Source organism: Anser brachyrhynchus, assembly GCF_964034855.1.
Source record: "Anser brachyrhynchus genome assembly, chromosome: 4".
NCBI lineage: Eukaryota > Metazoa > Chordata > Aves > Anseriformes > Anatidae > Anser > Anser brachyrhynchus.
Window position 1 is genome coordinate 24484015 of NC_137698.1, and position 22784 is coordinate 24506798.

Sequence of the window (22784 nt, forward strand, 5' to 3'; positions counted from 1 at the left end):
ATTGATCTGTAGAATGGAAAGTATTACATGAAAATCTATACCAACTGCCTTTTCAAAGTCCAACACTTGATACGTGGCCAGAATTCTCACCTCTTTCTAGGGTCTAGGATGTTTTCACACTGTGTGTGACCTGTACTCAAGTACTGTCACAGAGTGGGCTGGCATTTAGATTAAAATAAAGGGGTTGTGCCTTACCTTTCAGTCTAGTAAATCTCTGCTTGATGATTAAAAAGCCTTGAAATATCACTGCCAGTATTACATCTGCCGAAGTGATGACAGATAACTGCAGTGTTACAATGTTAATAGTTTTCTTCAAAAACCATCTCTATATTTGTTTGCTTTTACTGACAAAGCTAATGGCAGTTGCTAATAAAAGTCATGATAATACCAATGAAAGCTCACTAAAGACTGAAAATAAACAATCTTGTTATAAAGTCATGGTAGTTTATTCTTGTGTACTGATTTTAATGAGATATGTCTGACTGTTGGAAGGAAGACAAAAGGTTGCAGGGCATTTAAAACAGCCATATTCAAAAAATAAAAGAAAATTAAAAAAAAAAAAAACAAAAAACAACACCCAACAAACATACTTGTAACAGGCATTTTACCATTTTCCAAGATAATAAGGTCTTATAACCAGAGTTTTTAGTCAAAGTTCAGTTTCTATTCAGTTTCCAAGTACTTTATTCTTCAGAATTGAATGCTTCACTTTCCCCCTTAATGTTAATTTAAAATTGCTTATTTGGACTTGATTCTTCAAAATGAACATTATATTCCTTCATATAAGTCATATATATGTTATAAAAGTCATATATATGACTTAAACTGACAGTCTGCAGTGATTACATTGCAGGGAACCCAAGCCTTCTTGTTTTGCTATCCGTCTCCTTTCTGGTAGATGGTGTTGTCTGTTAGCCACCTTAATAACGCAGCAGTCATCACAATGTTTTCCTTTATTTTTAGTTTTCAAATGTGTTCCCCTTTCTTCTGATCATGCACCTAGTCCCAGTGATCCTTGCCATTTATCACCACTGATCACTGTATGTGAAGATGACCAAGAAAATGCGTGTATCTCTTCTGCTACAGAATGTGCTGCCTGATGTCTCCAAGATTTAATCAGGTGTAAACTTTTCAGCAGCAATAATCCAAATCCTTATTGATTCCCAATCTATTTGTAATGTTAGTGGAAGCCCTGGTATGAATCTTTCAATCAGTTAAAGAATCTAGATGCAGCTGCACTTACACAACAAATGGTTATCCCACAAATTTCCATGACTGCAGTACAGCCTTTGACCTTTAATTTGTATGCTCATCTAGTGCAAGCTCCTGAATAGTGAATCGAGTCTATTGAAAACAGGCATGATTTTCATAATTTATTTTGTAATTACTACTTGGTGTATCCCTAGAAGTAGCCAGTAGGGTTTTGCTAACCACAAGTCGAAGGCTATTGCTGTGGAACAAGGCAAATTTTCAAAGACCAGGCTGAAGTGCATGGGAACAAAACCTTTTCTGTTGTTATAATCTAGTTGTGAAATTGCTTCAGAAAAGGTCATAAATATTCAGCGTCTGTCTATGGTGCTACCACCCTCTTTCTCAGAATTACTTTCCATTCCTTCAGGAATGGTGTTTAATACCTTTTCTTTTCTCTTCTCATGTCTACTAACACAATCATGTATATTCAAAAACAAAGGTCTATGTCTTACAGATTTCTTTCACAGCACTGTGGCATTATGATCTCTACTTGTATCAGATACCATGTCACCTACAATAGTGTCTTAATTGCCTAGGCTCATGGAAACGTGGGAGAATTGGCCACCTAAGACGAGCTTCTAAAGAAACCACTGAGCAGAGCGGGGAGTTGCTCTAGAAAGAGGGGAATGATCTTTCTCTCTCTCTGCTTCCCGGGGAAATCAGACTTAGATTAAAAAGTGGTATTTTCATAAGTAATTACCATTGATTGGATGAAAGTACTGCCGTTTTATTAGGGAATGTTGAGAACCATTCAGGAATGCATGTACTTGAGGAATGAGTACAAGCCAAGAAGTGTGTTTCAGAACCACAGGAGCACTGAAATGTTGACTGAAGGACGAAGCATAAATGCCTATGTGCAAATATACAATCTTAGAATATTTTTCAACATTTTTCTAAGAATATTAAGATAAAATATTTACTGAAAAATGTTGATGCATATAAAAATGGGGTTTCTCGCAATGTGGAAATTGTACGCTAAATGTTTGTACACTTAAATGCTTGTACTCATAAACAGAAGAATACTAATGGAATCCTGGGATGATTTTCTAATAGTTTATCCTCACCAAAAATGTTCTGAACAACATAAGATGTGTGATTTATGGTACAGGAGTGAAACTTATGTAGTTTTAAGGTTGTCCTCATAGCTAATGTAATTTTTAGTTTATTTTTAACAAAGTCCATCTTCCACATTTCTCCTCAAACTCATTTATTTTTCCTTCCCCATCCATTTTACATATTTTACTTTTGTTTGTTTTGCCTGGCGTTATTCTTGGAATTTAAAATGCCAGAATGAATAAAAGTAATTTAAAGTGTAAAGTAGTTCATACCATTTTATTCATTTTCTACTTTCTATTTATTTTATACTTCCATTCTTATTTGCTATGTTTGTCCAATGCATTTTGTAAGCTCTTTTGGAGCAGAGACTGATCTTTTTGATCAGAGAGATCTCTTTGCTGTTATTATGATGTTCTGATTTAGTTCAAATTAGCTGCACTGGTGTTACTACTTCTTTAATCTGAAATAAAAAAAAAAAAGTGCTCAGTGTTAACATTTAATTTCAGTAAAGCACTGTTTTGTAACTGTATCCAACAGGAACTTTGAAGTTTGCAATTCTGGACAGTCATTCAATTTTGCTAGTACCAAATCAGTGCATAGGAGATCAAAATCAGGGCTATTCTGGCACTACTGTAGAGGGCAAACAAACAAACAAAAAGTTTATTTTAATTCTTAAGTATGGCTAAGACATTTTCTCTAATTAACGTATTTTCTTTTTTTTTTCACTCATATAGACTTCCAAAAAATAGTGCTGAAATACATGAAGACTGCAATAAAATATTATGCAAGTGAAATGTTTATACATACTTTTGCAATATTTCCATTTGCTTGCACACTGTTTCAACATTGTAATTTAACTACTTGATTTTTACCGCATTTCAGTCAGTCAGGAAATACAGTATATAAGCATATTAAAATGGAGGGGTTTATAGGCAGAATTTTCTTATTAAGATTTGTCAACAAAATCCTTGAAAATGTAGTGAGCTGACAACTATTATTGGAACAGATGCATAAACTACCATTATAGCACATTGCACCATCAATTATGTGTCATGTATTCTGCCAAATATTAAGTGTTCTGACCTTTGTTATTAATAATAGAGGCAGACACTGGGGACATGAAAGACAACGTAATGCGTGGAAAATCTATTATAGATCTGATTTTGTTAATGGTTATGGAGTCTACTTTGTGTCCTGCCTCTCCTTTTGTTAGCTATAATTTTATGAAAAACTGGACATTCCATGTAGTGGAAATCCACATTGTGAAAAACATATTTTGGTAGAATAAAGCGTTCCTAAGTTAAATATTTTTTAATGAAAGAAATCTTGTCAGCAAGCTTTATTACTTTATTTGAAATACATTTATTTCTCATGTTCCCCTGTTCCTTAGTAAATAATGTGGAAGAAGTGGAATGAAGCAAGCTTGTTTTTACTGTGTTCTTTTATTTTTTATTTATTTATTATTGTTATTTTTCTCAATATTGTCTGTCACCTTGTAGAGTAAAAGGTTTCGACAAAGCCTTTTGCTAGATTATAACTTCTGGTATTTTTAGGTGATCGTGCAGGACAAAATTGATAATATGTTTAAAAAGAAGGCAAAACAAAAACAGTAGAAAGACCAACGAAAGGGCGGAGATAAAGACTTCTAAAGTCAGTGATTCTGCTTAAAAAACAAAAGGGGAAAAAAATGAAAAGCCCTCAACTGACTTGAAAAAGAGCAAAGAAATAGAAAACATGAGACAGAGAAAACTCCTTTCCTCTTTAGCCACTGATTTCCAGTTTCCTTCTCAGTGTAGGACATACAGCCCAGAATGGCTCTCCAGTAAAACTTTTAGCAGTTGGTCCAGGATTTCATGTGGAGTGCACTGCAACTGCTTCATATGAAAATCAATGGACTGTGGACATTCAGAAGAAAGCATACTTTGGTCCTAAAAGTTTTAGAACTGCTCTTACCAAAACACTTGTTAAGGATGTGTTACTTTTAGACAATAGAGTAATTGTTTAGTATTCTTTATTCTTTAGTATTCTATTTATTTATTTATTTAAGATTACATTGGGGAATAACAAGCTTGTTGACAGTAACTGTGTATAAAGTAATATTTATTTCTAAAATTCACCAATATGATCTCACATGAAAAATAAGAGCTCCTATGGAGAACACTTTTAGTATTGTTACTTTCTTTGTGTCTTGTCATAAATTCTAAATAAGTATCGAAGCCTGGATTACCATTGCATTTTGAGGTTTAAAATATTTTTTTGTGTGTGTCTTATGCTAAAAGCCTACTCATAACTTAAGAAAGAGGAAATCATTTGGAATGAAAGACAGGTATATAGAGTCAGCATGTTTTATGAAATTAACCAAAATTTGGACAAAATAGGAAATGTTGCCGGGCAAATCTTACATTCAGAAAAGCAGTTGCATTCAATTCTTAAATAATTAGAATCTCTTTTTAACAGTTCTTAATGATCTGGTGTTTTTGCTATATGTAGCACACACTCTTCTAATCAACCAAAATTTAACATTTAGCTTGATGTTCATGTCAACAATAAATTTTGACTGTCATGCAAAAAATAAATCCCTCTAAAAGCTCCTTACGCTTATGTTCCTCTGAGCAGTTTGACACAGCTGAGTAATTTGACACAGTTCAAAAATACATGCCTTTCATAGACTTGCAGTGAATACACCAAACAGAAACCATTGAGCTGTGTGTCAAGGTAATATTGGAAACATATTCAAAAATGACATTCATATATATGTACAATCCAGAACACTGTATATACCACAATTAGTATACATGCATGGTTTTCCTTCTCCTTTTCTTGCTAAATCTGAAGAGTAGAGAGAACAAAAGCCTTCTAGTCAATGAGCTGGTTTTCTATAGAGTATTCATAAGTTTGAATTGAAGTTATCTTTACAAGCAAATGGTTTTATAAAACTCAGCAGAAAATAATTCCAATGCAATAATTACGATTCACGTAAAAAATAAATAAATAAAATGCATACCCATATATTCACACCAGATTGTAGGCCATCTTGTAGGCAGATTGTTATTCTCTATCTTTCACATAGCTCTGAGGCCCATGGAACGTTTAGGAAGAAATGCATTTGGAGACAATACTTCATTAAATTACATTCAGTACTTTATTAAAGCCACTTATTTCTTCATGCTTTCTTTTATTCACACGTGTTTAACCCATGTATACTGAATTTGCTGTCCAGCTGGAAAGATATGACTTGATTTCCTCACCAAAAAGAATTTCATCAGCACAAATTATTTGTAGTAAATACCTCTTTTCTGCTCCATAGCATGTTGTCTTTTCAACTAAGTCATTTTGAGTTTCAGTACTTACTTTTCTGATGATTTAGGCCTGTACCTTGAATAACTGAAACAGCACTAGTTAGCATTTTGTCTCCAGTGGCCCATATTGTTTTTAGAAAGTCATCAAAGTGTGGAAGGTGCCAATTCCCTTTCTACTTCCATGTCACCTCTATTTTCAGCTAGGATGCAGCTACTAGATGACTAACAGTTTCCATCTCTATGCCTTCTGTGCAATGAACTGGCATTCAGCCTTGTGACAAGATATATAAGGAGCCTCCATGCTGTGACCTCCCATGACACATATATTACCATCACATGTCACTTACTACAGTACAGTGTTTCAACAACTTGTTTCTGGTTACTCAAGGGGCATGTGCTGCAGAATGCGTGGGAAGCTACCTGACAGGAATGAGGCTACTCAAAAACCGTTCTCTTTTCATGGAATCATAGAATGGCATGGGTTGGAAGGGCCCTTAGAGATCATCCAGTTCCAATGCCCCTGCTACGGGAAGGCACACCTCCCATTAGATCTGGTTGCTAAGGGCCCCATCCAACCGGGCCTTGAATACCTCCAGGGACAGGGCATCCATAGCTTCTCTGGGCAACCTGTGCCAGTACCTCACCACCCTCAGAGTGACAGGACACCCTTGTCCTGTCATTGTCTGCCCAAGCAAAAAGTTGCTCTCCATCTTTTTTATAAGCCCGTGTTAAGTATTGAAAGGCTGCAATGAGGTCTTTCTGGAGCCTTCTCTTATTCAGGCTGAACATCCCCAGCTCTCTCAGCCTTTCTGTATAGGAGAGGTGCTCCAGACTCATGTCTTTAGAGAGATGAAAGCAAGCAGACAGTGGCTGAAGTAGTTGTTTCTTAAGATTGGATTTTTGCCTGTGGCCCATGGATTGAGAACCTGTGTGGTGTCCTGCAAGGAGAGCAGGAGTGATGGGAGCACAAGATGCTCTGTGTTGCCAACTACGTTGAAGACAATGCCCAAGATACTGCTTGCTGCATGGCTTGGGCCAAAGAAGGCCCTTCCTAGGGAGGCAAGGAAAGAGGTGAAGTCCTGAATGTGTGTTTCTGAGACTGATAGCTTGATTGTGAAAATCGCTGAGGACAAAGTAGTCTGTCATGGCATTGAGGTTAGCAGGGCTTTAGTGATTTATTAATTTATTTTTTTATTTTATTTAACCTGCAATACTTTGACATATGAAATGATTTTGTAGTCTGCTTTAGTTCCGGCTTCTGTGGTTATGGAAGTGAGTTCTGTGAGCCTGTCTTACTGAGGCATTTCTCCTGGATTTGGTACCTGGTAAGAAAGTAGATGCTACACTGTGTGCCATTTTGTACTTTTCTAGTTGTTTGTGAGTAGTAGTTTGGTAGTTTTGGTTTGTGTGAGCTAGTTCAGAACTGGTTGCTTTACTTGGGAGCATTACTTGTTAGCTAATGAAAGCTAATTGGGCAATTCATCACTGAAGAACTGAATCACTGAATTGAGAAAATTTCTTAATAGTGGAGTTTGATAAGGAATCTTGAATTTCAATTTCTATAGTTTTATGTTTCTGGTTTTAGACGTACATTTTATTTACATTGTGTTTCTTAGACCAACAAAACAATTTTTGTAGTAGTATACACAAAATGTACAGCTAAACACTTTACTAAGCATACCTCTATATTTCATGTCTCATACTGCCATCTAAGGGCAATGTAAGCTGAGAAGGCGGCTAAAGGGTTCTTTAATATTTTCTGCTTCTCTTCCCTTGAGGAATTCAGCAATCTGTGGGTGAGAGGGTGGGCAAGGAATCACAGCTGTCCCTTGATATTGTTTCAGCTAAGGGGATAGAGGAATTTTCTAGGAATCTTGAGTAAATGAGAAATTAAAATGTAAATCCTAGTCACAGTCTTTTAAGAAAATGCCATTGCAATGAGTTTGTGTAAAAGCCAGCAAAGAAACTGAGATTACCAGATTTGAGGCTTCTCTGAAAATATGTTATCAAGCATAGTACTCATAGAATCATAGAAGGGTTTGGGTTGGAAAGGACCTTAAGGATCACCTACCTCTAAGACCCCTGCCATGGGCAGGGACACCTCCCACTAGATCAGGTTGCCCAAAGCCCCATCCAGCCTGGCCTTGAATACCTCCAGGAATGAGGCTTCTCTCGGCAACCTGTTCCAGTGCCTCACCACCCCCATAGTAAAGAAATTATTTGTAATATCTAATCTAATTCTACTATTTTTTTAGTTTTAAGGTGTTATGCCTTGTCCTTAGTCCTGAAGAGTTTCAGTTGAAAGTCTTACTAGTAAGGAAGTATGCAGTTCAGATTCTTAAAGGTATCAAAATCCTTGACTCATACAAATTTAAGGATTAATCCTTTATAATGAGAATTTTCTCACTAGGGTTTTCCATAAAAGGATACAAAATCACATTATTTTCTTATTTTTCTAATTTAACTTTCACCCTTTTTGTATTTCTGGATGTTTTAATTTTCCTGGACTTTTGGAAAATGAAAAAATAATGTTAAATAATGTGAGCATCATATCAATATTTTTGGATTTAAGCATTCCAAATTGTATTATGAAAACTTTTGTTTCCAGGAAAAAAATGCTTTGTTTTGTTTTGTTTTAATCTGCAAATTGTACTTGGATAGGCATAATTCTACAGCTTCTTTCTCACACAGGTGTTTTGAACTACGTGATAAAGAATTACTGTCACAAGCAAAACATTTCAGTATATGTCAATATAGTGTTATGTTGACATTGACAAAAGTAGGTTTTGTAATGAGGACCCCTTTGAGCAAAACTTTACAATACATGAGTTGTTTTTCAGGCTAGTTTCCAGCAAACCTTGTGTAACAGAGAAAGTAATTAATCTTACATGTTACTTTGACAGGCTCATGCAAGCAAAGACCTGGAAGAACAGTTGCGATCTGTGTCCAGTGTGGATGAACTCATGACAGTACTTTACCCCGAATACTGGAAAATGTTCAAATGTCAGTTGAGGAAAGGAGGCTGGCAACACAACAGGGAATACTCTAGCTTTGACACGAGATCAGATGATTCACTGAAATTTGCTGCAGCACACTATAACGCAGAGATCCTGAAAAGTAAGTACAAGTTATAAAATAGGTTATAACATCATAAAATCTGAAGACTTGTCAGTTACATGAAAAATATGTTAAAAGCTCAGCATCATTAGTAAACCACTCTCAGCAGTTTGGTTTGATGTAATGGTTATAAAAAAATCCTTCATCGTCAACTTTCCGTAGTGAAATGAATTGCTCCACAGAAGTACTTTTGTTATGTATATCCATTCTCAGAAAGCTATAGACTGCTTTCTCAGCTCAGTAAATGTAGGAAATTGTTTCTCTTAAGGTATAAGGAATACTGATTTGTAGAGGCTATTAAAAATTTGTAAAAAGCAAAGAAGGCACTAATAGTTCAATTCAGTAACTGATTCTGCTCATTTTCTACAATTAAGTCATGGCTGATAATGTTTTCTTTTCTTATGTGTTATTGCTGTAGGAGGCCAAACTATCCACTTGTAACTTTTTCCTTTTACAAGAGGGCAGTTGACTTATATTCAAACAAGAAAAAAACAGCTTTCAAACAAATATGTCAGTACCCCCTTAATATTTTACGTGACCTGAAGCTTACAATTTAGCAAGTGCTTACAGGCAGAGGAACACAGGATTTATAGCAGTAATTTCTGACATGATATTGGAAACCACGTACCTTAATGGAGCCCATTTTCTCTGAGTTGCCTACCAAAAACTGGCTCCATCAGAGAATAAAGGGCCTGTACAACTGCAAGTCTCATGGCTGTTTAGTGTAACTCTGCATTTGGCAAAGGCTGTATAACACTATGTGAAATATTGGCTGAAATTTGTGTGGATGATTTAAATGTATATACCACCATTCAGGTTAAATCACGTGGTGTGCATGATAGCTAAATAATAGCCTTTTGCTTTAAATTACACTCTTGTAGTTAACAAAGTGAATGTATTCAAATTAATTTCATGTTAAATGTGGAGACAGCAAATTTATTGTTTTTAATGTATAGTATGATCCAAATGAAGTACAGTGTTGGGACCATTAAAAGTTAATTTTCAGAAATGTGCAGTACTTCTCTAGACATCGCTTACAGTGGGACTTAACCCAAGCAAAGAAGGAACCCATGCAGCTTCAGCATCTACAGCTCCATTGTAAATATGCCTCTGCTCCATGGCACATGCCTTTGAAGAGAAAATTAGCTAGAAGTTAACACTGAACAATGTGTATTTCATTGAATAAAGGGTGGGTGGGACTCTTGCAATGCATATTCTGTTTCTAACCATAAATAAAAAAAAATGCTACTTATTTACTGCAGAAGAGTACTGTTTTTAAGCAGCTGCTTTATAACATATGAAATTCCCTGTATTTTGGCAGGTATTGATACTGAATGGAGAAAAACTCAGTGCATGCCACGTGAAGTGTGCGTAGATGTGGGAAAAGAGTTTGGAGCAACTACAAACACCTTCTTTAAGCCCCCATGTGTATCCATCTACAGATGTGGAGGTTGCTGCAATAGTGAAGGACTCCAGTGCATGAATATCAGCACAAATTACATCAGCAAGACAGTAAGTTCTCACTCTTATTACAATCCAAGTGCTCCTTGCAAATTGGTCATGCATACTTAAAATCTATTTATTGCCACTATGGGGAAAGAAAAAAATAAATTTTAGAATACATAGGAAAAACAGCTGAAGATACTACTGCCATGAAGAAAATACTTAACACACTCTTTCCCCAAATATATTTGGTTTAAAAAAAAAAAAAAAAGATTATGATGTCCAGTTTTGTTATGACATTTTCTATTAAACTTAATTTTATTCTGTTTGCATGCTGTATTTAGCCTGTAATTTTATTAGTGAAGACTGTATTAGGACACGTGCAGACAGGATTCACATTGCAAAGAGAGCCTTTTAGGAGCTGAACCTTGGCATATTAAGAGATACTAGTGTAAAGCAGCTTTTTGTTGTGTTTTCATGCAACTTCCTCAGGTATATGTCCAGTTTTTATTCTTCAGGACTAGGTCAAGGCTAGTGAACAGGTAAGAGTGTGCAGGGATTGTGCGTTGAGCCTGTGAGCTTCCGTTAAAGGAAAAATATACATGCATTATTCTATTTTAGGTAACTATAACAATTATTACATCTTCTTAAAACTGTTTTCTACAAAATTTGTGTAAAAATGGTCACGCTTCAAAATGTTTGCTAGGGTATTTTGCTCTTGTTACAATATTTGGTGTTTTTTGTTGGTTGTGGGCTTTTTTTTTAACTCTTCTTTCTAATGCTTTGAAGAAAACTAATTTTAGAGTAAATCTAGCTTCCTTTTTCAACTAGATTCTTCTAGCTGAAGACATCTGTATGTATATATAAGAATGATATGTAACTGCGTAGACAATGATTAAATGGTAACCCATGGAAATATCATTCCCTTGTCATGATAATTCTTATTGCTCTGAGCCTTCTTGAGAGAAGATTAGGAAAAGTGAAGAAAACAAAAACAAACTTTTTTTTTTAAATACATCTTCTGTCTTCATTTCTCACCAAACCTGTCTATGTGAAATGGTGTATTCTACCAAAAATTTTTAATCCTAATTGTGAACTAGTGCTAGACAGTCACACAGCACAGGGATAATGCAACTCAAATAGCTTAAACAAGGAAAACTACAACACTGATACCATTCAGCTCCATAGATATTCCACAGAATCACAGAATCGTCTAGGTTGGAAGAGACCTCCAAGATCATCTAGTCCAGCCTCTGCCCTAACACTAACAAGTCCTCCACTAAACCATATCACTAAGGGCTACATCTAAACGTCTTTTAAAGACCTCCAGGGATGGCGACTCAACCACCTCCCTGGGCAGCCCATTCCAATGCCTAACAACCCTTTCAGTAAAGAAGTTCTTCCTAATATCCAACCTAAACCTCCCCTGGCGCAACTTTAGCCCATTCCCCCTCGTCCTGTCACCAGGCACGTGGGAGAATAAACCAACCCCCACCTCTCTACAGCCTCCTTTAAGGTACCTATAGAGAGCGATGAGGTCTCCCCTGAGCCTCCTCTTCTCCAGGCTAAACAACCCCAGCTCCCTCAACCGCTCCTCGTAAGACTTGTTCTCCAGACCCCTCACCAGCTTCGTTGCCCTTCTCTGGACTCTCTCGAGCACCTCCATGCCCTTCTTGTAGCGAGGGGCCCAAAACTGAACACAGTACTCAAGGTGCGGCCTTACCAGAGCCGAGTACAGGGGGACAATCACCTCCTTAGACCTGCTGGCCACACTGCTTCTTATGCAAGCCAGGATGCTGTTGGCCTTCTTGGCCACTTGAGCACACTGCTGGCTCATATTCAGCCGACTATCAACCAGTACTCCCAGGTCCTTCTCTGCCAGGCAGCTTTCCAGCCACTCATCTCCCAGGCTGTAGCGCTGCTTGGGGTTGTTATGCCGCAGATGCAGAACCCAGTACTTGGCCTTGTTGAACTTCATGCAGTTGACCTCAGCCCATCGGTCCAGCCTATCCAGATCCTCCTGCAGAGCCTTCCTACCCTTGAGCAGATCGACACACGCACCTAATTTGGTGTCATCTGCAAACTTACTGAGGGTGCACTCAATCCCCTCATCCAGGTCATCGATAAAGATATTAAAGAGGACCGGCCCCAGCACTGAGCCCTGGGGGACTCCACTAGTGACCAGCCTCCAACTGGATTTGGCTCCATTCACCACAACTCTTTGGGCCCAGCCATCCAGCCAGTTTTTAACCCAACAAAGCGTACGCCAGTCCAAGCCACGAGCAGCCAGTTTCTCGAGGAGAATGTTGTGGGAAACGGTGTCAAAAGCCTTACTGAAGTCAAGGTAGACCACATCCACAGCCTTCCCCTCATCCACCAAGCGCGTCACTTGGTCATAGAAGGAGATCAGGTTCGTCAAGCAGGACCTACCTTTCATAAACCCATGCTGACTGGGCCTGATCGCCTGGTTGCCCTGCAAGTGCCGTGTGATGACACTCAAGATAATCTGCTCCATGAGCTTCCCTGGCACTGAGGTCAAACTAACAGGCCTATAGTTCCTTGGGTCTACCCTCCGGCCCTTCTTGTAGATGGGCGTCACGTTTGCTAGCCGCCAGTCGACTGGAACCTCCCCTGATAGCCAGGACTGCCGATAAATAACGGAAAGCAGCTTGGCCAGCTCCTCTGCCAGTTCGCTCAGTACCCTCGGGTGCATCCCATCCGGCCCCATCGACTTGTGTACATCCAAGTGTCGTAGCAGGTCGCCAACCATTTCCTCATGGATAGCGAGGGCCACATCCTGCTCCCCATCCCCTTCCACCAGCTCAGGGTACCAGGTATCCAGAGAACAACCGGTCTTGCCGCTAAAGACTGAGGCAAAGAAAGCATTGAGCACCTCAGCCTTTTCCTCATCTTTTGTAACTAAGTTTCCCCCCGCATCCAGTAAAGGATGGAGATTCTCCTTAGTCCTCCTTTTTGCGTTGATGTATTTGTAAAAACGTTTTTTGTTATCTTTAACGGCAGTAGCCAGATTGAGTTCCAGATGAGCTTTGGCCTTTCTATAATTTTGTCCCTGCACAATATCCTTATAGTCCTCCTGAGTAGCCTGCCCTCTTTTCCAAAGATTATAAACCCTCCTTTTTCTCCTAAGCTCAAGCCACAACTCTCTGCTCAGCCAGGCCGGTCTAGTTCCGCGTCAGCTCGTCTTTGGGCATGTGGGGACAGACCGCTCCTGAGCCGTTAAGATTTCCTTCTTGAGGAGTGCCCAGCCTTCCTGGACTCCTTTGCCCTTCAGAACCTCCTCCCAAGGGACTCTGCCAACCAGTGTCCTGAACAGCTCAAAGTCAGCCCTCCGGAAGTCCAAGACAGCGGTTTTACTGGTCCCCTTCCTGACTTCGCCAAGAATAGAGAACTGAACCATTTCGTGGTCACTCTGCCCAAGACAGCTCCCGACCACCACATCTCCCACCAGTCCGTCACTGTTCGTGAACAGAAGGTCTAGCGGGGCACCTCCCCTGGTAGGCTCTCTAACCAGCTGCATCAGGAAGCTATCTTCCACGCTCTCCAGAAACCTCCTAGACTGCTTTCTCCTGGGCTGTGTTGTGCTTCCAGGATATGTCTGGGAAGTTGAAGTCCCCCACAAGAACAAGCGCTGACGATTTCGCGGCTTCTGCCAGCTGCCTGTAGAACTCCTCATCAGTCTCCTCATCCTGGTTTGGCGGCCTATAACAGACCCCCACCAGGATGCTTGCCTTGTTGGCCTTCCCTCTGATCCTAACCCATAGGGACTCAACCTTATCATTCCCAGCCTCAAGTTCCTCAACATCTAAACACTCTCTAATATAGAGAGCCACACCACCACCCCTTCTGTGCTGCCTGTCCCTTCTGAAGAGCCTATAGCCAGACACTGCAGCACTCCAGTCATGAGAGTGGTCCCACCACGTTTCCGTGATGGCAACCAAGTCATAGCCTTCCCGCTGCACGATGGCTTCCAGCTCCTCCTGTTTGTTGCCCATGCTGCGTGCATTAGTGTAGATGCACTTCAGCTGGGCCATTGCCATCTTCCCCGGCTCTGCCATTGTTCCCCCCGGCACGGCTCCAACAGGCCTTCTTTCAGCCCCGTCCCCCTTCTTTCCTAGTTTAAAGCCCTCTCAACGAGCCCTGCTAGCTCCTGGGCTAGGATTTGTTTTCCCCTTAGAGATAGGGACCCGTCTGCGGCCATCAGGCCGGGTGCCGAGTAAAGCGCCCCATGGTCAAAAAAACCAAAATTTCTGTGTTGGCACCAGCCTCTGAGCCACGTGTTAATCAGGTGGGCTTTCCGTGTCCTCTCGGTACCCCTCCCTGCTACTGCAGGGATAGATGAAAACACCACCTGTATTCCCGCTCCAGCCACTAACCGTCCCAGTCCCCTAAAGTCCTGTTTGATAGCCTTCAGGCTTCTCTCATCAATATCATCACTGCCAGCCTGGACTATCAAAAGAGGGTGGTAGTGGACTATCAAAAGAGGGTAGTAGTCATTCCCCTAACAACTGTCCTAATTCCAGTAGCTTGAAGGATGCAAATCCATTTTTCATGTTACAAACCAAGAAATATGGCCAGATTATTATTATTATTATTATCTGGCATATATGAAGTTTAGCTTACCTGAAGAAAGGATGATCTAGTTGGAGACAGTTGTTGCATTTTGCACAGATTTCCTGGTCTTGGAATACATTGTAAGCTTTGGGTAAATAATCCCGTTCGATTCATTTTTCTTTTCATACCTGTTGAGTGAAGTCCTTAGTCATTTTTTTGCCTAGCATAAAATGTTTAGACTGGTACTGAGTTTCTTTCTAAGTTCGTGATGTCATTGGTAATGATGTGATACAGGCGGAGTTAAAGATTTGAGAGACTCTGAAAAGGAAAATGTTACAAGGCTTGTCAGAAAGAAGAGACAACAGCATTGTGTTTTCTTACCAATTTTGTAAAAGCAAGCAATATAATCTCAGAGTTTTCTGTCTTGCTTCTGCTTTCCAGTTTTATCTGGTCCTTGACAGAATGCAGTTTAAAAAAAAAAAAAACTTATAAAAGGAAGAGAGCAATAGCTATATCTCTTCATCTGTCATCATCTCAAATCTTTTTAAAGTTACGTGACCACAGCTTACCCTATATCAGATGAGCATTAGGAAGAAAAAAGTATTGGATTCAAGACCGTTCTGTGGAATTCAGGTACCCTGCACACCTATCTTTACTACTGTTTTCCTTTTCTTTCCTGAATGAAATGAAAACAAATGGTTAGTAAGCAGGCCTCTCCTGTTTCTTTTCATAAGTCACCATTTTTTGTAGCCTTATTTTTTGATGTATAAACTCCATAAGACAAGCCTTACACTGTTCACCTTGCAGAAAAAGTGTTTAATGGGAAATGAACTTTTCAGCTGGAGATCTTACTGTGACGGCAAACCGTAGCATTGGTTAAAGACATTAAAATCTAAAGAAAATGGACATCGGCTTTAATCGTAATTAATTAAAAAGAAGAGAGCTAAGCATAGAAATTACTTTTATGGGGCGCAAATCATTGATTGGCAGGAGAATAGACTAGGTCAGATATTCCCAGATTGGCTTGTGGAACACTGTGGAGGTCCAGAGAGAGTTCAACAGTTCTCCGGTGCTGGCTGTGCTTCTCCTTTCTAGCTACTTAACTTAATTAAGAGAAAAATAGAAAAATATTCAGCTTTGCTTTTAATACCAATTGCTTCAACAAAAACTGTTTTTGTAATTGCTAAGGGGTGTTTATACAATCACGATTGGGATATGAGACAGTTTCTTAAGATGTGGTACAAGGTCTACGAAAACATTTGAAGATCCCGTTAGGGTAATTCATAATACGCAGTAGGTCATTTTCTTCTCCTTTATCCATGACATTGCAATAGCCCAGGTTTGTAAGTGGTGGCTTATCTAATAAAGGTCTGTGAGGAAGGTGGTTGGATGGGTTTTGATTGTATTTTTTTTTTAGATGGTGTTTTTTTGTTTGGTCAGTTTGGGTGGTGGCATTTTTTTTTCCTAAATTGTTATTGGTCGTATATCCATTCTCTGTTTCTATGACACTAGTAATTCAACAGCAGTTACAAAGATTGGAACTACCTGATGCAACAATAGCCTGTCCCTGAGCTGTATTTTTTGTATGCCCCACCTAGAAGTACTTGTTTATAGGGTGAAGGGAAGCAGTGAGGAGATGTCAAAAATGAGCCATCTCATTCCATTCTTCCTCTTGGCTGGCAGGGTGGACAGTTTTTTGGCTTCTTTCACATTATTTGATGTAAAGATCCTAAATCTTTTTTCATAGTTAGAGTAATAATCCCTCAAGGGAAAACATCTTTCCAAACAGTTTGAGATGAGATTTAGAGGAGCTTTTCTCACAGGAAACAAGTTAGCAGCTTGACATTGTTTGCCATATTTGAGATGTACATGACATTCCTTTATACAATTTGGAGATGCACGTGTCACAAGAATTTTCAGTCATTTTGAACTTTACCATTTATGTCTTTTCCCATGCATTTTTCTATATTAGACTGGTGATTGTAACGATAGAGTATCTACTATTAATAGTGGGAGATAAATCAATATAAATTCCAAATGTTTTTTTGTTAAAATTTATTGGAAGAAAATTGATTCAAATATAAGAAGATAGAATAAGGAACCCTAGCTACTAAACATTTATGAAATGTATTGTTTTAAATAAGTTACCTGTTATTTTATCTGACATAAGCCTTGAAATACTGTGTGTTTGTTGGTGGTGTTTTTTTCAAAAAAGATAGTAAAATAAATAATGATATTATATGATTTCTCACATAACCTATTTTCATTCTTTCCAGCGTAGAGATGTTTAGAGTTTTGACATCAAACAGCCTTCTATCCTTGGCTTGAAAATCTCTCGACACATTGTGCTCTGTTATGTCGGTTATATTTGGCTAGCCTTACTAACAGTTTAGGAAGTACAAAGATCACAATTGATAGAAACTGAAAGTCAATCAATCTAAGGGAAACTTGCCAAAATAAACCACAGTCCATCAGGAAAATATAATGTGGTTAATGTAAATCTGGAAAAAAATCATACATAAATCCTATATTGTAAAAATATCTAGAATGATAAGTAAGCTTCCTTCATTGATATGAAAAAATTTTTTGATTATTTTATATTTCAGAAGTCACTGGTGATAATTTCATGTGTGCTGATACAATGACACATATTATGATACTTCTGAATAAATTAATTTAGCCACCAAAGCAAAGAAATACTTTGTACAGAAATCAACAGTTGTTTTTTTTCTGGAAAGTATGGCATGAACTCCTGCTAATCTGAAGAAAGGAAGTATCAATGCAGTGAATAAAAACTACATGCTTTCCTAATGATTAGTGAGGATGAATATATGGAAATATTTGTTTGACTGGAAAGCTGATGGCTTTTTTGATCAAGCATTGGGAGATTCATGTCTGCTGTTGGATTATTTTTTTTTTAATTATTATTATTATTTTATTTTTTAATGTTAAAATCGTTCTGAGCTCCAAGTTGCCCCACCCTTGTTTCTGTTCTCCACTCCAGCTCTGTAAATGGCTACAGGAAGAACTGTGACAGTGTGGAAGCTGGAAAGAGTCTTCTACGTGGTGGTCTGCAGTACCACACAGTTCTGGCCTGGAAGCTCTTGCAAGAGGAGTAAAGAAATAATGAGGTTGAAAAGAAAAGGGGACTGATGCATTTGGCATCACAGTAATTGCAGAGTGCCAAAGGCCATTTGGGTTGGATGGAACAAGTCAGGGCCACCTTTGCTTCTCACTCGAGAAGTACAGCACAGAACATATGCGCTGAACTTCAAGGATTTTAAAAAATTACAAGTAAAAAAATGAAAATTCAGGAAAAAATGGTTTAATAATTGCATGTGTGATTCTAGAAGGGATCTAATTATCCTCTTACCTTTGTATTAGTCTGAAAAGTTCTTTAATTACATACCTGTCTGTACTAGGAGGCAGAAAATACAAGCATAAGCAGCTGACATTCAGGTCTGTAGGACAAGTCTTTTAGTTTTGGCTGGTGCAGTGGAATGAAGGATAACTATTTAACCTAAAATATACCTGATTACAGGTTGTGTCTGAGGTAGAGAAATTTGCCATTGAAATTACAGGTCTTCTCCTGTGGGAGGAGAAAAAATCAAAACAGCCTTTTCAAACCTTTTAAAGTGTATGTAGTGCATGTATTTTAGTGTTGTGCTTTGTGAATAAAATGCAGCTTAATATTACACATATTCTATAATTAAGACATTATGAATTCAAGATGACCAGATATCTCTTGTTGATATTGAAAAGTTACAAGAAATATATTAAGAAATGTATTAGATAGTGAACTAACTACTTGACTTTTTTGCTTCAAATCAGTCCTATGGAGAATAAAAAGTAATTAAATGCCCAGAGATTTGTAAAAACATTTACGGACTATAGCTATAGACTCTGAGTCTGTAGTCCAAATGTACAAAGAAAAATTACCTTTCCTTGTTTTTGAAGATGAGTATTTCACGTTTGGCTAGATTGAAAGATTTATGATGGGGAAGATAGTATATTCAAAGTATTATCTGTAGATAGATTTGTGTATACTCATTTATGAGAAAGGTTATCATTTTCTCTTTCTGTTCCTGTTTTTCGTTTAGTGTTGTGCTCAGATGAATTTAGTCAAAAAATCAGTCTTGTAAGATGATCTTTAGATTCTGTTTTTATTAATGCAAAATGATAGCTGTAGAAGTCTGTAAAAATATAGTACATAAAAATCTTTTCTATAAATATAAATATCCAGTGATAAATTTGTAAATGTCTTGCAGGGATAACAAAATCAGTCACAACTGGTGAATTTAGCTGACCTCATAGAAGATGTACCAGGTTTTGGTCTAAATGTAATGACTATTCCTTGTTTGTTTGTGGTTTTTTGTTTGTTTGTTTTAATTAACATGAGAAAGCCAGCATTAATAAAAGTACAGAACCTGTTTATTTGTTCCTACACAGAAAAAAATAATCTAAATTGCAAAAACAGGTGCATATGGATGGTTACTGAGGGAAACTATTGTACAGAAATTTGCCTACAAATATTTATAGAATCAAGTTCTGTAAAGTGTGCATTATCGTGTGTCAGGGTGAGAGAGATGGACCTGTTTAGCTTGGAAAAGAGAAGACCGAGGGGAGACCCCATCAATGTGTATAAATATCTGAGGGGAGGGTGTCAAAGGATGGAGACAGTCTCTTTTGAGTTGTGCCCAGTGAGAGAACGAGAGGCAATGGGCACAAACTGAAGCACAGGAAGTTCTGGCTGAATATGAGAGGACACTTCTTTACTGTGAGGCTGACAGAGCATTGGGACAGGATGCCCGGAAAGGTTGTGGAGTCTCCTTCTTTGGAGATATTCAAAACCCACCTGGATGCCATGCTGTTCAATGTGCTCTAGGTGATCCTGCTCAGCAGGGGGTTGGACTAAATGACCTTCAGAGGTCCCTTCCAACCTTGGCCATTCTGTGATTCTGTAGAAAGCAAAGCATTTTTTTTCAATATAAAACGACAGTCTCGTAGCTGACTTTCACAGTAGCCTATCTGATAATTAACACTTCTATTATTAAACAAAGTCATAATGCTTTGAAAAATAAATGTAAAAATAACCATTAGTATCTGAAGAGACTTTGATAAAAAGATGGTACCTGAAGAAGAATCAGCTTTAAGATCTAGAGTATATTTAGCAGATACATAAGATTTGATGATAACTTAACATGTGATGTTGATCAATAATTAAATCACATTTTCTTATACTGTAGACATGGAAAAAGTTGTGATGGAAAGGAAATATAAATCTCTCATTCTATATATAGGATATATTTTTTCTATTCTGTATGTATGTTCTGTACAAGGAGAAAGGATATCAAGTCATCTTGATAATGGTCAGTAGAACCTACAGAAAATACATATTCTTTAAAAGAAGTCCTGCAACCAAAGCTTTTTGAAAATCCACATAGTATCAATTACTGCGATGATTTTGGCACAAAATTCTTGCTTTAATATCACTATAGTTTTTACTCAGAAGTGGATGATTTTGTTGCAATTTACTGTACAAGGCTCTTCAATCTTTTTGTGACAAAAAAAAGAAAAAGGAAAAAAACATCATTTATAGTCGCACACTATCATGTTCAATGGTAAACAATTATAGTTTAAGCAGCCTAGTGTTAGGAGTACCCAGTTTACCCCATTGGGTAATTACTCTATTGTCATTCTCAGCCTAACTTTCCTGTTCTTTAATAATAGGTGATGTCTGTGCCAGACACCTGACTCAGCTTGATGTGTTGTTTTTACTTTCTTGTTTTTTTGCTTTAAAACTTCAGCCAAAGTTGTGGTTCTGCTGCTTCTTAGACCAGAATGAGAGAGAATCATAGAATCATTCAGGTTGGAAAAGACCTCAAAGATCATCTAGTCCAACCTTTAACCTAGTGCTAAAGTCCACTGTTAAACCATGCTACTATGTTGTACATCTACACATTTCTTGAAGACCTTGAGGTACGGTAACTGAACTGCTTCCCTGGGCAGCCTATTCCAATGCCGCACAACTCTTTCAGTAAAGAAATTTCCCTAATATCCGACCCAAACCTCCCCTGATGCAACTTGAGGCCATTTTCCCTCATCTTATCACTTGGTGCTTGGAAGAAGAGCCTGATCCCCCACCTCACTACAACCTCCTTTAAGGTAGTTTCAAAGTACTCATAGGACCTGTTTTCTAGATCCTTCACCAGCTTCATTGCCCTTCTTTGGACACACTCCAGCACCTCGATGTCCTTCTTGTAGTGAGGGGTCAGCATAAAATGATACTTAAAGAAAATTAAAGGGGCCAACAAAAACAATATTAGATTTTTTTCTTCTCTGAAAAAGTTGTAATGTTTCCTGGTTTTAGGCAAAGTATATGACACTTGTTCATTTGTATTAGGAATATGTGTTTTGTTATCTTCAGGACAATCTGCATGCTCTTAGGACTGAAAAAATACTTTTTTTTTTTTTTTTTAAGACCTAGGAGATGCATGAAACTGGAGAGTTGGAATTATTTGTGACTAGAGCACTTTATAACTTAGAGTTGAACAACTATGCAGTTTCAGATATAGACACCTAAATCGTATTTTTTTTAGGGCGAACCTGTCATTAATACATCTATCTTTATCATGGTGGGAGGGAAGGAACCTGGCTGATTCAGAAGGAGGTGGGACAAGATTTGCGTGTGCTAGGAATTACGTGAAGGAGCCCAAAAACAGGGAAGGGAATTGAGCTTTGCAGGCTGGCTGGCTGAAAGAAAAGCTATGTTTGGGCTGAAGTGACGGGAGACTGGCATGGAGAATCATACTGGGTTTAGACCTAAGGAAACAAGGGCTGAACATAGTGCTTTGTAGAGGAATACTGGGAGGGGTGAGAAAGACTGGAAGACCTGCAGGCTAGTTGTCTGTTACAAAACAGCCTTAGACTGGCTGAATGGAATGTGTTCAGTTCCTGTGAAATGCATTAACCCCATATGTTTTATAGCTGTTCTTCAGTTGTGTAGAGATTCCATTAGTATTTGTGATATATTGATATATACAGTATGTTATTGATATATGTTGACAGTATTAGCTCATGTGGAAGAGGCTGGAACAGAGCTTTAACTGTAATTATTTTTTTTCATGTTATATGTATATAATACTCTTTAGTTATCACATATTGCTGTGGTGGTTGTTTTCCATCGGTTTCCTGACCTTAATGTAGTGTTGGTAGCATGTAAATACAGAACAGCATGGGCAAGTTGAGTCTAATTTTTTCTTTTAAATTTTGAATATTTGCCTCTAACTCTAGTAATACTTATTGCATGTACTTTAATTTGCTGTTTAATGTACTATAATTATTCACATTTTCTCAAAACTTTGAGCCATAAAAGCTCTCCACCTTGGGAAAAAAAAAAAAAAACCTACCCGAATACCTCCTACTGTCAGATTTCATGTTCTTCAGGAGATTGAAGCTCATTCTTTGCAGCCTTTCATCCTGAGTATCTGTCTTTATGCAATAGCCCCTGAAGAACTGACCTGATGGAAATGTCTTTCCCCTTATTGTCTGTAGCATGAATTAGCCTAATTTTTACTATCATTTGAAGCTGAGAAGGAAGGGCAGATTTGTGAGCATTTAAGAATACGGTGAAACCAATCATTTACTGAATGGGGGAATCAGACAGAAATATTAACCATCTGCTCTCTTGAGAGGAGGTACCCACAGGAACAGTAGCCACCCAGCAATGGTGCCAGAAAAGAAGGCAGTCAAGAACCAGCGTCCTGCTCAGATGCTGTGGTGCATTTCTTATACAACAGTCCTTTCTGGATATTGACATTTGGCTGTTAGGTATTGTTATGTATGCCCTGTAGTGACAACAGATGTTAAACGTATTGCTCTATTGGATGAAGAAGATTAGCAAGAAATAAATTAGAGATACTAACAAAACCAGAAAGCATTACAGAACGTCAGATCTTACCTAACTTGAAGTGATTTATTGAGATAATAATTCAAACTCAGTTTATGTATATTCACTTTCACTTAAATAACTTAATTGGACTTAGA

At 38.1% G+C, this 22784-nt stretch overlaps 1 protein-coding gene and 1 long non-coding RNA gene across 17 annotated transcripts in view; one reads left to right on the forward strand and one right to left on the reverse strand.

Annotated features, from left to right (window-relative positions):
- The window catches only part of VEGFC (vascular endothelial growth factor C), an 81694-nt gene that overhangs the window by 45705 nt on the left and 13205 nt on the right, over nucleotides 1–22784 (forward strand). The window contains 2 exon segments of the mRNA XM_080590474.1: nucleotides 8510–8723; nucleotides 10045–10235. Coding sequence (XP_080446600.1) covers nucleotides 8510–8723; nucleotides 10045–10235 — 405 coding nt within the window.
- Nucleotides 476–22784, reverse strand: part of LOC308194475 — a 112800-nt gene continuing 90491 nt past the window's right edge. For 12 of the 16 annotated variants that reach the window (XR_013950546.1, XR_013950549.1, XR_013950550.1 and 9 more), the window contains 4 exons: nucleotides 19594–19696; nucleotides 15308–15414; nucleotides 14808–15056; nucleotides 476–8716 (listed from right to left, as the gene is read on the reverse strand). This is a non-coding gene — a long non-coding RNA (uncharacterized lncRNA). Of the gene's footprint in view, nucleotides 8717–14807; nucleotides 15057–15307; nucleotides 15415–18147; nucleotides 18328–19593; nucleotides 19697–22784 lie in introns of all 16 variants that reach the window. The other 4 variants (XR_013950547.1, XR_013950548.1, XR_013950556.1 and 1 more) reach the window with 2 other exon arrangements.